The sequence below is a fragment of the Pan paniscus genome, chromosome 17, assembly GCF_029289425.2.
Source record: "Pan paniscus chromosome 17, NHGRI_mPanPan1-v2.0_pri, whole genome shotgun sequence".
Classification (NCBI taxonomy): domain Eukaryota; kingdom Metazoa; phylum Chordata; class Mammalia; order Primates; family Hominidae; genus Pan; species Pan paniscus.
Window position 1 is genome coordinate 43,917,660 of NC_073266.2, and position 16,353 is coordinate 43,934,012.

At 41.4% G+C, this 16,353-nt stretch overlaps 1 protein-coding gene across 3 annotated transcripts in view; it reads right to left on the reverse strand.

Annotated features, from left to right (window-relative positions):
- KCTD1 (potassium channel tetramerization domain containing 1) overlaps positions 1-16,353 on the reverse strand; it is a 203,108-nt gene that overhangs the window by 33,487 nt on the left and 153,268 nt on the right. For all 3 annotated transcript variants that reach the window (XM_008955728.7, XM_034943749.3, XM_034943747.3), the window contains exon 2: positions 12,705-12,883. In XM_008955728.7, the coding sequence (XP_008953976.1) occupies positions 12,705-12,883 (179 nt within the window). The remainder of the gene's footprint in view (positions 1-12,704; positions 12,884-16,353) is intronic.

Sequence of the window (16,353 nt, forward strand, 5' to 3'; positions counted from 1 at the left end):
TAAAAGAGCATTCTTTTTTTTTTTCTTTTATATTGACTGTTTGTGTTGCTTTGAGACTAGGAGAGTTTTCAGTTTTTAGGTAAGCTCTAAAGCCCTCAGGACTTTCTAAGCTATTTTTTGAAAATCAATTTTTGGCGGGGTGGGAGGGGCCTCGCCAAGTTTAACGAGGCTGGGTGGGAGTTCAGGAACACACTCAGCTCCGATCACAGAAACAAGTTTGGGCGAGCTCAAATTCACCCTTCAGCTACGAAGCCCTCCCAGCCTGGCAAGGTTTGCCACTGTTTGAAAGTGGTGGTTAGCTGTTATGTACAGTTGTAATTTATCTTCTGAATATGAAGAACACAATAAGAAAAGTTGCATAAGAATAAAAATAATCATTACCACCAGAAAAGATAAACAGCAATGTTATTACTAAGCAAACTGACACTTGGCATTTGACACTCGGTAGCAGCAGGAAGCCATTATCCAACGAGTGTCTTTTCCACTGATACCACGTCTTGAATAGATTCAGACAGTCGGGCAAATAGCTGATAAAATTGTGGCACTGAAACATGATTTTTAAAAAACATTTTCATTTGCAAATGTCACTGCCGTCAGATTGGAGCTTCCAGGTGCCTACTGTTGAAATATGAACGCATGAAAAACACACACCTTGTAAGATTACACCTGACTCTCATCCCCTGCTCGGACCAGGACCATCCTGGGTACCTTCGAAAGGCCAGCACGGAAAGCATTCTGCACCAACGCAGCTGGCTGCTTTGGGGACAAACTGTCACCACTTCCTATCTCCAGGCAGCTTGAGAGTAATCTTTCAGAAGCCAAATATTGGTAATTCATCTAACTGAGGCTATAAATCCTGCATTTTTAGTAAAAAGAAATGGTATTTTTATACACGACTTATATAATTAATAGACTGAACTGTCTGGTGATGCGGTGGACCAGACTCTTCTCCTAACGTAGCTCACGTTTCAGTGATCCACGTTTCAGTTATGTGGCAGTGGACCCATGAGATATCTTTCAGAGGGACTTTCTGATACTACTTATAGGAAGTTTGGGTTAGAGATAATGTTTCCCTGTGTTTCCCAAGCTGGTGTTGAACTTCCAGCTTCAAGCAATCCTCCTGCCTGGCCTCCCAAAGTGTAGGGATTACAAGCCATTGTGCCTGGCCTGTTTTTTTTCTTTCAATCCTGAATATTTAAATGAAAATTATAACATCATGGTTTTGGGGTGTGAATAAATGCTTCTGTTTGGGAGTTGGGGGCAAAGGTTATTTTCCACGTTGGCCTGATAAAAAACATTTCCTCAGCTTGAGAATAACTTGTACGGGATTTTCTTCCAGCCTAGCATACGCATAGCATAGGTATCCTTGAAAGGAGATGCGTGAGATTCGTGGGCTGGGCTGTATGAAATAACATCTAAAATTTTAAACCCCTTTGAATGGAGCTGTTCTCAAGACACAGTAAAGTGGAGCATATTTGTCACATGTTAACGTTGTAAGAGACTATCTGAATCTTCTACGAAATGCCTATGAATTTTTCAAACGAGTAAATCAATCACATGGTTTATTATTATAAAAGTTCTTTCTGGTATGATGAGGGTAGACTCGAAATACGATGAAAAAACAGAGCAAAAATGCCTGGGGTGTTGCTCAATGATATTATTCATGACTGATCAAAAACGAGTACAGTCAGTATTATTGTCCCAAGCGATGTGGATTGTGCCAGAGTCAATAGGAAAGGCCTCACTCTGCCAGTGAGTCTCCTGCCACACCACCATGGTGCCCATGGTACTGCATGGTGACGCGTTTACATCTCACCACCTTTCTCTGCAGCTCAGGTGCCCTGACTCGGAGAGGCATGTGGATTGTGGGGAAACTTATGAAAACTAAAGATTTTCCTCACAACCTGGGAGATATAGATTAAGTAAACAGCAGGTGGCGCTCAGGAATCTGCATCATTAGAAGTACCTCGAGATGACCCTGACACAGGGGGATTAGGGAAAAGCTATCAATTGGAGGAAAGCATTCTGAAGGCAGGGGTCACTCTTCTGTTAATCTGGTTCATTGCTCTTTCCCTCCAGGATAGCGAGACTAGAAAATTCCTTTCTGGTTTGTGCCTTGAATTAAAAACGATGTAAATCTTTGCTGCCCATATTAAACTAGGCCAGGCAGGTCCTAAGGCTACTCTAGCACCTAAGACTCAAAATGTTTGACTTTCACACTGCAGCTGCCCTGGGGTGGCTGAGTTGCTCCAGGTCATAAAGGGAGATACTAAGCAAAATTCATTCACATTCAACAAATATTTATCAAGTGTTTGCTCTGTGCCAGGCACCGAAGACTACTGGTGGATCTGTTATTTGTTTTAAAACCTAGGGCATAGGTTTAGAGGGCTTTTTTTTTTTTTAGATAGAGTCTTTCTGTGTCGCCCAGGGTCTGAAGTACAGTAGTGTGATCTCGGCTCACTGCAATCTCCGCCTCCCGGGCTCGAGCAATTCTCATGCCTCAGCCTCCCGAGTAGCTGGGACTACAGGTGCATGCTACCATGCCCAGCTAATTTTTGTATTTTTAGTAGAGATGGAGTTTCACCAGGTTGCCCAGGCTGGTCTCAAACTCCTGAGCTCAAGTGATCCACCCACCTCGGCCTCCCAAAGTGCTGGGATTACAGGTGTGAGCCACCGCACCTGGCCCAGAGAGCATATTTTTACAATAAAAATTTAAACAAAGTTTCCTGGATTGGTGTGTGAGTGTATGCATGCATGCGTGCTTATGTGTGTTCCATGTAGGAGTGTGAACCTTGAGTGTCGCACTGGTTGTTGCATTGGCGGGGTGTTTTGGGGTCTACTGTTCCAGCAGCAACAAGAAAGGAGGGCACAGCAGGAGGGTGGTGACTAACACAGCCATGGGCCTCAATCCTCCCAGCCTGGAGAGCAGCCCTCAATATCCCAGTATTGTCAAGTGCACCATTCTTTCCGGTGGGCACACAGTGCAAGGATCAAAGCTGGTCACTGACTGTTGCTAACAACTTTCTCTTCATAGGTACAAACAAGGAGCCATCAGACAAGTGGCAAAGTCACTGGTCCAAAGTCAACTTTGTCCCTGGCTGCAGGCAGGCTTGCACACTGGACATGTGGGCCTGAAAGAAAAGGACTTCAGAAACCCACACGCAAATAAGAACAAGACCCATTTATCCCATTGCCCAGTCCAAGGCGGTCCTTTCCAAACTGTTCCAAGTCATGATACACACAGAAAATGATGGTGCCATATTTGTATGACACTAGGGTAGCAAGAGTTTTGTTCACGGCAGGAAGTGACTGGCCTGGAGCTCTGGCTTCCTCGGGGGCTGAAGGGCTCACATGGGTAACCCATGTCCCAGCACTAACAGAGATGCCCTTGGCTAGGGAATAAGGTGAAGGCTGCCTTGAGAAGAAAGTGGCTTGAAATATCATAGACAACTTGACCTTTTGTCTAAAAACCACTCTTAGAACACAGTTCCAAAAGGGGTGTGTTGGACTATATGGCTGAACATGGGAAACATTAAAAAATCCTGTGCCCAGTCCCTGCTCCAGACCAATAAAATTGGGATCCAAAGATCCCACTTGGGGTGGGCACGGTGGCTGATGCCTATAACCCCGGCACTTTGGGAAGCCAAGGAGGATCACTTGACCCAGGAGTTCGAGACCAACCTAGGTAACAAAGTGAGACCTCGTCTCTACAAAAACATAAAAAATTAGCCAGGTGTGGTGACGTGCACCTGTAGTTCCAGTTACTTGAGAGGCTAAGATGGGAGGATTGCTTGAGCCCAGGAGGTTTATGCTGCAGTGAACTGTGACTGCACCACTGTACTCCAGCCGGGGCAATAGAGTGAGACCCTATCTGGAAAAAAAAAATTGGAATCTTTGAGGGGTAGAGGCAGGCAATTTTTTGTTGTTGTTGTTGAGTCCCAGTTGATTCTAACCTGCCCCTGAGTTTGAGAACCATCATTATGAGGCTGGGAGCCGTCGCTCATGCCTATAATCCCAGCACTTTGGGAGGCTAAGGAGGGTGGATCACTTGAGCCCAGGGGTTCAAGACCAGCCTGGGCAACATGGTGAAACCCCGTCTCTATAAAAAATTAAAAATTAACCGAATGTGGTGGTGTGTGCCTGTAGTCCCAGCTACTCAGTGGGAGGATGGCTTGGGCCTGGGAGATAGGATCATGCCACTGCACCGCAGGCTGAGTGACAGAACAAGACACTGTCTCAATAAATAAATAAATAAATAAATAAATAAATAAATAGAACCATTGTTATCAAAGAGGAGGAAACAATAAGCATCATGGAGTCAGAGTGGGAGCTGGAGGCCTGGCTCTTACCCCATTTCCCAAAGAACACTGACTCTTAAGGTGAAGCCACTTAACCTCTCAGAGTTTCAGGGCTCTTCTCTGTAGGGATAGAGGGATAAATACAGTCCCTACCTATAAGGTTATATGTGATATAACCTTATATATAAATACCGTCCCTACCTATAAGGTTATATGAAATAAACCCAGCCCAGCCTTTAAATGTAACTTTATGATTTGAATAACGTTACTGAATTATTTTCCCTTCATTCTTTGGAGGATCTGGCCTCTGAGTACAATATTTTACCCAATCATTAATTTATACATTGAACAAACTTTTGAATGTCCACCCTGCGGCTGGGATGCTACCAGGTCCCAAGGATACAGGATGAAACCTCCCTTCCAGGGAGAGGGTTTCTGTCTATGATGAGACTGAGTTTTGGGTAAGTGAGAAGTTACTGGAAGTTGAGTGTATGACCCGGAGTCCTGCCCTGAGTTATTTCATGTTAGGATACCCAGTATGACTCATCTGGCCATCAGAGGCTCTGGCAGGGGTGCAAATGTGCGATGTCTGTGGCTAGCAGAGTGGCCTTCATTTTCATAGATCCAGTGTGATTTGTGATAGTGACAAAATCTGCTTCTAAATCTAAACTGACATGCAAACTAGATTTTGTCTTGAAAATATAGATGAACAAAGATGTATTTTTTTGGGGAAAAACATGTAGGAATAAAATTAGTTTTAATATAAGGAGAGAACTATATGTCAAAGTGGGCCTATTTATCATGTGTGTTCTTTTCTTTCTTGTTCTAGAAAAAGAACACCTAGATCTCACGCTTCCATCTAGATGTTCTTTTGCTTTTTTGAAAATTTTTGTGTGTACATAGTAGGTATATATATTATGGGGTACATGAGATACTTTGAAACAGGCATGCAGTGCACAATAACCACATCATGGAGAATGGGGTATCCATCCCCTCGAGCATTTATCCTTTGCGTTACAAACAATCCAATTGTAACTTTTAGTTATTTTAAAATGTACAATTAAATTATTATTGACTATAGTCACTGTGTTGTGCTATCAAATACTAGGTCTTACTCGTTCTTTCTAGATACTTTCTGTACCCATTAACCACCCTCTCTTCCCCTCCACCCCCAGCCCACTACCCTAGATGCCATTAGCAAAAAGCTCAATTACTTTTGCACCAACCTAAATATTTTTCTTAATATCACTACTCACTGAAACCTTGCTTACTGGTGGTTTACTTGTTTACTGGCTGTCCTTCGCCCTTGCCCAGGTAAACTATAAGAGCAAGGACTTTTGTTGGTAACTATTTATGCATTGGCAGATGAGGAGCACACAGTAAGTCTGTTGAAAGAATGAAAGAACGGGCCACGCTCAGTGGTTCACACCTGTAATCTCAACACTTTGGGAGGCTGAGGTGGGAGGATCACTTGAGGCCAGGAGTTTGAGACCAGCCCTGGCAACATAGTGAGACCCCTGTCTTTACAAAAAATAGAAAAATTAGCCGGGTATGGTGGTGCATGCCTACAGTCCCAGCTACTCAGGAAGCTGAGGTGGGAGGATCACTTAAGCCCAGGAATTCAAGGCTACAGTGAGCTATGATCCTGCTACTGCCCTCCAGCCTGGGTGACAGAGCAAGACCCTGTCTCAAAAAACAATCAAACAGGACAAAACAAAAACAAACACAATAGAGGAAACTCAGGCACTGTATGGCTATCTTTCCTTTAAATTAGGCTCGAAGACTTTATGAGCTAGATTACTTTAAAAATAAGGCCTTTTTTGTTCCCTAGTGGCAAAGGAAGTTTGCTGAATCCAGCAGTTGTGCAAGGTAAGTTACTGAAGGACTGGCTTTTCAGCACTAAACATAAAATCCAGTTTCATTGTTTTTTTAAAAGTCATTTGAAGCCAACCATTTCATTTACTCTTTACCTATATAACTGAGGAGCAATTTTGGAAAAGCAATATTGTAAGATGAAAAGAAGAGAGAGAGAGAAGAGGAAAATTTCTTCTATTACCCTGGAGAAACTTTCCATTTTTCATTTGCCAGGTACTTTCCCCCCTTTTAAGTTCCTCCATAAACTAACTTTTTTTTTCAAAGATTAACCCATCTTGCCAACCAAAACTGTTCATCATTTTATGCGTTTCCTTAAGACTTTTCATAGCAGCAGGGATATGCTCTCTTTCCATCTGTGCCGAGACTGCATAACGAAGGTTGATTTAGACTCATCTAAAAATCCCTAATACCTATTCTGTGACTTTTAAATTTGCTATCGACATTGAATTATAAAGCATGTGGATGTAGAGAGCAGATTATAATAAAAAGCTCACTATTCCATGTCATGCAGTGATTCCGAAAGCAAGTGTAGTGAATAAATTGAATGCATTTTTTTTTTTTGGCATTTCTGTTGAGATCCTAAAACAACGGCTTGCACGATGAGGCTGCTGAACCCATGTCTACGAACTGTAGTGTTAAAACTGGAACTGTAAAGTCATAAAAAGTGATAGCACAGAATCCCCAACCCTAATACAGGATTACAGCAAACTCCCTAGGCTGGCATACAACAATTACAAGGAAAGCCAAATTGTTGAATGCAATTATCCTCTGAATGTATGCACCAATCCCTTAGTGTTGCAGTTGTCTGAATTTCCTTTTGGTGTAGCTCCACATAAGCAATCCGGTAATGGCTAACACATCCGAGAATGACGCACGCCAAAAGCTGGATTGCTGCTGGCAGAGCACACATGTTTGGCATCTCCATCCTAAAGCTCCAAATACACACACCCCTGGGTGGCCATGGGTGTTGACTGCAAGGCTGAAAGTAGAGTTTCTTGCGTTTTGCAATTACCTACATATGCCAGCATGCTTAGTAACTCTACTGCTATTTAGAAGAGACCAATTTAACATTATCTACTTATGTGGGAGTTAACTCATGTACTGGGTTTAAAATATACAAAAGCTTTGTCAAGCAGTCAGGTTGGATGGCTGAGGGGACTGAAACATGAGATCTCACCTTTTACCTCTAGGTCATTGGTTGACAATCAGTGCTTTTATTTAAGACCCTTGTCTTATTACCACTTGATAGTAATAACCTATTACACTTGATAGGTTTGATGAATTAGTAGTATCAGTCTACTTCTTGGTTTTAAAAATGGTTATCCACATCTGAATAACCATCAGTACAGCTGCTATTAAGATTGTTTTTGTTGGAGGTAATAGTAGAGAATGAATAGATCTAACTTTGAAATCAGACGTGTTTTCTTTTAAAGCAGAAATAGAATGTATTTTCATTATGCATGTGGCTAAGAGGATATTTCAGTGTCAACAGTAGATCTTAAAGAAGCCATATAATATGGTACCAATATTAATTATTTATGAAAAATTACTTAGTTACCTAGATCTTTTATTACCAATGATGTTAATAAAGGGTGCCTTGGATTTTTGACTAAGATATAATCAGGTCTGCCCTTAAAATTTTCAGGGTCCAGGGCAAGAGTGCGAGTGGAGGGTCTACTTTGCATACTTCTAGATATTTACAAGCTACAAATCAAGCTAACAAACTATTAAACAAAATATGTTCTATCTTCTTTATCCATTTATAATTCTTTTTTGATGGTAATATATTTTTCTTGACAATACTTATTTAAAGTGAAATTACTGCAGATCTGAACTGGGTGTCTTTCTTGGGGATTACAATTCAAAATGGCCGTCAGAATTGGAGACTCTTATGAGCCTCTGAAAGGAATCAGTGTTTACCACTGAGATGGTGGAGATTAACCTCTGTCTCAGAAATACCTCCTAAAGAGCTGTTTTGCATCTTACATACACATTGGTTAAGAAAAAATACATTACTGATATATGTAATACTTCAGTTAATTTGAAAACTTTAGTCCCTTTAGCTAAAAAAACACCTGATGATGGAAATGAATGAACAACATGAGTGGTTAACCTTGAGGCGTAAAAGTCAATTTACTCACTGAATCATTACTCAGGGTTTACAAGCTAAAAAAAAGCATGTGCACACACACACACACACACACACACACACACACATTGGAACCACTGGTAACCTTGGTAATAAGAGAAATGAAGATTGAAAGCTATTTTCTTTTGGTGAAATGGCCATCATGAGATACATGAAATAATCATTGAGGAAGAGGCCTACATTCTCCAGAAGGGATCATACATCTTGGTGCCATTCAGAGCCAGATGGTGAAAATCAAGACCTCTTTGGAAAACTGCAGAGGTTCCTATTTTATTGGCCTGGAGCAGGGCCTTGCATGGCTTTTCAATGCTTCCCAGGTGCTTCTAATGTTCAGCTGTAGAGTCCATCATACTACTTTTTGGGGACAAAGTTCTAAGGGTGCTCTTTAGCCAAGAGGGTAGGTTAAGTAGAGACAGAATTTTAAAAACACCTACAACATTTCAAAATGGAGTAAAGGGGGTTCTTTGCAGGAACTCTGAAATTGTAGAAAGATAATATTATATCTTTTAAGGTCACTTGTTACATACAAATTAGTGTTTTTAAACTACAGGTCTTTCCCTTGAAATCTTAGAAAAAGCCCCCCTATCCTCTGGGTGACACTAAGGAAGAGGTAGGTGAGGGTGGAACCAGGGGATCCAAGAGGGTGGGGCAGAGAATGGTCCCATAGGGTAGGAAGGGTTTGAAGCACCCCAGAATCTACAAAACTAACTGGAGTTATTTGTGATTCCATGGCCATGGGCAACCTAATGTCCTTGGATTTATCCAAGAGGGGTTAATAATATGCAAGAGACTTTCCCAGAAATTGGAAGGAGCCCCCGACGCTATGGGAAAAGCATGAAGAACTAGTTCTTCTCTGTTTCTTTGATTACTAAAATTTGCGTATGGGTCCCATTAAATTGGATGTTGCTTTGACATGAACATTTAATTACCTACAAAAATATGCCCCCCAAAACCCAAGAGGAAACAAAGCAATACCCGATGGTCAATTCAACAGCAAAACCAGTGTTACCTGAGCAGTGTCATTTGCTTTAGGTATTAGCAGCTGAAACAGAAGTTACTTTGTAAGGCTTGTTTCAAAGAGTCTTGACAAATTCTTAAAGATATCTCCTAATGATAAGGATGTCTCGGAACTTGTGACCGGCTGGGGTATTTAAGATAAAGGAGGAGAAGGTGCAGGCCAGGAGTCCCCTGAGACGGGAGTCATCCAGGCAAGAATCCAGATGTAAAGCTGCTTCCATGGCTAGGAAAGCAAGAAATGGAAAATATTTGGAATTTGAAAAGAAACAATTCCTGGGTTTGGCAGAAGATTAAGTATGAAGACAATACTACATGTTGGGCACAGGGCCACGGTGTGCTTTTCACAATCACATTTAATCCTCCCAGTAACCTTGCAAGGAGACCTATTTGTGCCTGTTTTACACGAGAGATGACAGGTGTTCAGAACTTAGACCTTTCCATAGCCAAAGAACTGTTCGCCATTTGCCAGCATCCAATCCGAGAACCAATGAATCACAAATTATTTTTGCTGTTGCTCCTGTGATCCTAGGACTCACTGGTGACAGAAAGCAGAGGGCAAGTCTAGGAAAGGAAGATCAACAATTCTATCTTTTCTAATTACATTGGTGAAAGAGACACTCGCTTTTTTATGTATTTCAGTATCAGGTTAGGGGAGGGGTAGGTTTAGTGAGATGCTTTTATAAAAACATCTGTTTCATAGTTCAGCGCTGTCCAACAGAAATAAACAGCAAGACACATGTAATTTTATATTATCTAGTAGCCACATTAAAAAATCAAAAGAAACAAGTGAAATTAATTTTAATAATATGTTTTATTTAACTCAACATATTATCATTCCAACATGAAATCAATTTAAAAAATTACTGAGTTTACATTTTTTTGGTACTAGGTCTTTAAAAATCAGTGTATATTTCAAACTTAGATGATATTTCAATTTGGATTGGCCATATTTAAAGCGCTCAATAGCTGTACGTGGCTACTGGCTACTGTATGACACAGCGCAGGTAAATAAAGTGATGAGATCCATGGAATTTGGTGCATGTTTCAGGGTTTGGATAAGAAGGAACAAAAATAGACTCTTAGAAATATCCATGGAAAGATGGACTGAGAAAGCATCTCCAAATGGGACACTATTTGAAGTCTTTACCTCATAATATATAGTGCCAGAATAATGAAAGTAGCAAATTATTTGAGAGATAGGAACTGAATGAATAGAGCCTCTCTCCCTCTGTCTTCTACTTTGGCCAGCAGACCAAGTGATACCAGGGAGCTTCCCAGGGGCTAAATCCTGGCGGGAATGAGTCAGTGGAAGGAGACCCACCTAGTTACAATGAGCATAGAAGAAAACCTATTGCTTAAGTCACAGAAAATATAGTTTTTATTAACTTCCCTCCTGTCTCAAGGTTTAATTTACAGAAACTGAAGCAAAAGGCCATCAGACCAGACCAGTAAATCTTGCTACAGTTGAAGGTTTGCTTTTTGTCTCTTAATATGCATTTTGTGACTTAAACCCTAGAATTAAATTCATCTAAAGAGGCAGCTGTGATTTTCTGTAGTTGATGGTGGTATTAACAGAGGGTCGGAAGGAACGGAAATAGGCATTTTCAAAAAGAACACTACTTATATAACAAAATTCTTGAAAAATAAAGCCATTATTATAATATGATTTTTCGTAGTACCTATTCCAATATACTTAGGAAAGGTGGGGACTAAATAATACTAACAGATGACTAATACAATCATTTCATTTTAAAGTATATAGTCTTTTGGATAATTGAACAAATGGAAACCTATTTTATTTAAATCATTTCAATTGTAGAAATTAAATCTGGAAATTAAGAGAGAAAACATTTCATCTTTCTTCTTTCCAACCTTCACATTCTTTCATAAATTATCAAGTAATGGAGTGAGATTTTAAAACAAAAAACAAAAAGTCGGCCTTCATGTAGCATGCAAGGTGACAGTGACTTTTATGTCAGTGGTGTCTACTTAGACTGTAAGCTATCTGTTATCTGTCACTTCATAAGACATTCTGAAAAATGTGGCCGGTGCCCTTCTGAAGCTCAAGGAGTGTGTTTCCAGTTCCTGTGATCAGAAACAGAGAAACGCCCTGTTTCCCGACATTACCCCACATGAATGCATGCCTCCTCCCCTATCCACCAGCAAAAAACTTCCCTTACAGGATCTGGGCATAGCCCCCAAATCTGGGGCAGAGCCAGGAGGGTTGTCCCAGGGTAGAAAGGAAATTATTTCTTTGGAACTCCTTTAGAAATGGGTGGTTGGGGCCAGGTGCAGTGGCTCACACCTGTAATCCCAGCACTTTGGCCAAGGCCAAGGTAGAAGAATTGCCTGAGGCCAGGAGTTTGAGACCAGTCTGGGCAACATAGCGCGACCCCATCTCTACAAAAAATAAAAATATTAGCCAGGTGCAGTGGCTCACACCTAGAGTCCCAGCACTTTCAGAGGCTGAGACGGAAGAATTGCTGAGGCCAGGAGTTCAAGACCAGCCTAGGGAACACAGTCTGACCCTGTCTCTACAAAAAATTAAAAAAAAAAAAAGCTGGGCATGGGGGCATGCACCTGTGGTCTCAGCTCCTGGGAAGGCTGAGGTGGAAAGGTCACTTAAGCCCAGAAGGTCAAGGCTGCAATGAGCCATGTTTGCACCACTGCACTCCAGCCTGGGCGACAGAACAAGACCCTGGCTCCAAAATAATAATAATAATAATAATAAAAAATGGGTGGGCAGGGGCATGGGAGGAGATATCTCATAAACATAAACGTATACTGCCTACTTGTAAATCACTCTCCATCTTTAAACAATTTGTATATTTATTTATCTGCCTTAAGTTCGTAAGTTCCATGGCCCTTCATTTTTTGTAAACTATACTATTTTGGCTTCTTGGACTTTTGCATACAGATCTAAATATAATGCCTCACTGCTGAGAATCTCTTTTTTTTCTAGTTCACAAGTTGATGAACCAACTGATCTCCTATAAAATTATCAGAACCTATAAGAAAGCATGTTTTTAAAGAAGGAAGGAACAAAGGTGTTGGGGAGAAATCACCATTTTTTTTTGTACTACATTGAGAATTATGAATATCATTGTAGAGCAAAATATCACAGTATTCCATTCTCCTGTGACATTTTTACATGGACTCAACTAAGCTGCGGGTCCAATCCTGATTCGAAGATGTCCAGCCATTGTCCAAGACATCCAGCCTAGGCAGCAGGGTGGCTCACACAGCACTTTCACATCCTGCCCCCTGCCTCCACGAGGCTACACTGCTATGCTGGTCAAAGGAAAAACAGTTAGGTTACCAAATACATGCACGTCGGAGTCTGATTTTTCAGTTTTTCAGATTACCTGGATTCAGGGTATTTGGTGAGGGTGGCCAGGCTGCTGGTGTACATGTGGCCGCCCACATCAATGTGGACAGGCGCATTGGATTTTGTGAGTTGTGCTGGAGTAGGGATGCCTTGGTTGTTCAGTGGAGATGCAGGGGATCTAGTGATCAGAGGTCTTGACATATTGGGCCGACTGTCCTACAGAGAGATAAGCAAGTTTAGATACTTTTTCTCTTTACAGTAGAAAGATAGGAAATACATATAGCATAAAGAATAAACGAGTGATTAACGATACTCATTCAGTAATAAAACCTGAAAAACCGGCAAGCTCTTGCTCTTGTTATAATGAATATCAGAAAAACCAATTCTGTAGCAAAGAAAAGGAAATCTTCACATGCTCAGAAATAAGGAGCTGAACTAATGTTCACTTCAAATAACTCTGAGGACTATGAAAGCTTATTATACTAAGAAATTCTTGCATTTAACAATTGACACATGGCAACTAGTATGATATGAAAAGTCTATTCATTCCAAATAAAATGACAATCAAACACTTCAAACAATACATATCTAAATAAAAAGCGTATGAGTTAGCCCTCTCTTTGAAAACTTCCTCATTGCTATGCACTTGGAATAAAAACAGACCTCTGACACCTGTGTTCTACAAAATGTTTTCTTAAACTTTCATTTTTCAAATCAGGAAAAACAGAGCATACTGGTCTGGCCATCAGCTCACATACTTAAAGCAACCTTGCAAAGAGATACCACAAGTTCATCAGTCAACAGAATATACCCTCAAATGATAAATATGTGCTTGCTCATGAACCACAAGCGAACTGCTCTTCTGCATGCCTGACTTCTTGAAGAAATCAAGTTCCCAAAGTGTAACTGAGGCAGATGCTGATGTGCGGTTGCACAAGCAAAGGTGCAATGTGAGCAAACAGACCAGAATGAGGATATCACCTGGTGGCAGTAACAACATGTTTAAGAAATTGTACCTTTTTTTTTCTTTTTTTGAAATGGAGTCTCGCTCTGTCGCCCAGGCTGGAGTGCAGTGGCACGATCTCGGCTCACTGCCAGCTCCGCCTCCTGGGTTCACGCCATTCTCCTGCCTCAGCCTCCTGAGTAGCTGGGATTACAGGCGTCCGCCACCACGCCCAGCTAATTTTTTGTATTTTTAGTAGAGACGGGGTTTCACCGTGTTAGCCAGGATGGTCTTGATCTCCTGACCTCGTGATCCACCCACCTCGGCCTCCCAAAGTGCTGGGATTACAGGGGTGAGCCACCGTGCCCAGCCCGCCCAGCTAATTTTTATATTTGTTGTAGAAACAGGGTTTCTCCATGTTGCCCATGCTGATCTTGACCTCCTGGGCTCAGGCAATCTGCTCATCTCAGCCTCCCAAAGCGCGAGGATTACAGGCGTGAACCACCTCACCCGGGTAGAAACTGTACTCTTGAGAAAATAAATTATTACATCCTTTCCATGGATACAATATAAATATTTCAAATGCTATCAAAACACGGTTGTTTGCTTTTAAATTAGAGCCCAAACCACAGACAAGTAAAGATAGGTCTCTGGTATTCAATGAAGGGGTCAAACATTTAGAGTATCTAACTGAAGAGTAAGCTAAAATAGCATTTATGTACAAATTCTGTAACACCGATGACACACGTATACTCTCAGATTTATAATTTTAGCCAAAGATTGTTTTCAAACATGCAAACAATGTATGGCAAAGCCAGGGATAAGGCACACTGAAGGGATTTTGAAAAATGCCTTTGATGGAGACCACAAAGGGGAAGTCATCTAGTTTTTGTGCATAAAATGCAGCATGATAAAATATAAATTTGCAAAACATCATAGATTTTATGATCTGGAACAGCTTCAGGAGTTACCTGGGGCACAACTGTTAGACTACTTAGCATTAACCACATGTCCAAGCAAGACTGTGAATGCACATGGTTTCTGAAGCTCAACATCTACTGTGAATGGGGTGGTGACTGGGCCTTTACGCAAAATGTTTACCATCTGTGTTGTGCGTTTCTACATGCTGAATTAACAGAGCCTAGAAACAGTTATAGAAAAAGAGTTAATGTTTTAGTTCTTAAATCGGCTGGTCGGCTCAAGGGCGTTTACTACATTATTCTTTATATGTTTCTAGATATTTTTAACAATGCAAAATAGATATTGAAAAACACAACAGGATGTTTGTAACACACAAAGAAGAGGAGTTAAAGGGGTATTGGGTATTGGAAAAAAATAAAAAAAACAAGACAGTTGGTAGGAAATATGAAACACGTAAGGTTCAGAAATACTAAAAGTAGCATTTTAAAATCTGGATGACAGAAAACATATTTTTCCTTTAAAAATGCAATCATACAACCTCCACTTTTAAGAGATACGTACTGACTTCCTGTTAGAAAATGATTTCCTGGCTACGGACACACAAACACACACACACAGGCACACACACACCTCCCTCCCTGTTACATTTCAGCCCATCACAGCGCGGCAGAGTCTGTAATAGTTTTTCAATTGGACACATTCTCTATCCTGCCTGAGGGTGCTCAGGCGAAAATGAACAGATTTGCAGGGTTAATATTGTCGTTAGACTGTGACCTCATTCAGCATGGCTCTAACACTGCCAGGTCTATACAGAAAGAGAAAAAAATGAAAGCATAACTGATCGGTTGAAGCATTCCAGATTTCTCAGAATATATACCATTTACACTGTAAGTCATAAATGCAATGGATATTGCTAAATTTAAAATTAAACCAGTGTTTCTTCAGCTGGGGGTGGGGGTGGGGTGGGGTGGAGATTGGCCCTTAAGGGCAAGGATTAGAAATGCCCTCCTTTGGTGAGCCCTCTTGGTTCTCCTAGGCGCTTTCCCCATCCTGGATGTTCTCCTCTTTCTGCAGGGTTGCTGTGGCTATGCTCATTTCTAAGGCATTAACTGATACTAGTTAACACAGTCAGAGCTTTTCACTTGGTATTTTCCATATGGGGCAGATTGTAAGAACTTTTTTTTTAGGAGACAGAGTCTCTCTCTGTTGCCCAGGCTGGAGTGCAGTGGTGTGATCAAAGCTGCTCACTGCAGCCTCAAACTTCTGGGATCAAGCGATCCCCCCACCTCAGCTTCCCAAGTAACTGGTACTACAGGTACGTGCCACCACACTCAGCTAACTATTATTATTATTGTTATTTGAGACAGGGTCTCACTCTGTCACCCAGGCTGGTGCAATTTCAGTTCATTGCAACCTCCACTTCCCAGGCTCAAGCGATTCTCCAGCCTCAGCCTCCTGAGTAGCTGACACTACAGGTGCAGGCCACTAATGCCCAGCTAATTTTGGTATTTTTAGTAGAGACAGGGTTTCGCCATGTTGCCCAGACTGGTCTTGAACTCGTGAGCTCAAAGTGATCCTCCTGCCTCAGCCTCCAAAGTGTTGGGATTACAGGCATGAGCTACCACATCTGGCCTAATTTTTTATTTTTAACATTTTTAGAGACAGGGGTCTCACTGTGTTGCCCAGGCTGGCCTTGAACTCCTGGCCTCAAGCAATCCTCCTGCTTCAGCCTCCCAAGTCACTGGGATTACAGGTGTGAGCCACTGTACCTGATATATAAGAACTTTAAAAATCCTTAGGCTGGGGTTGGGGGGGCGATATT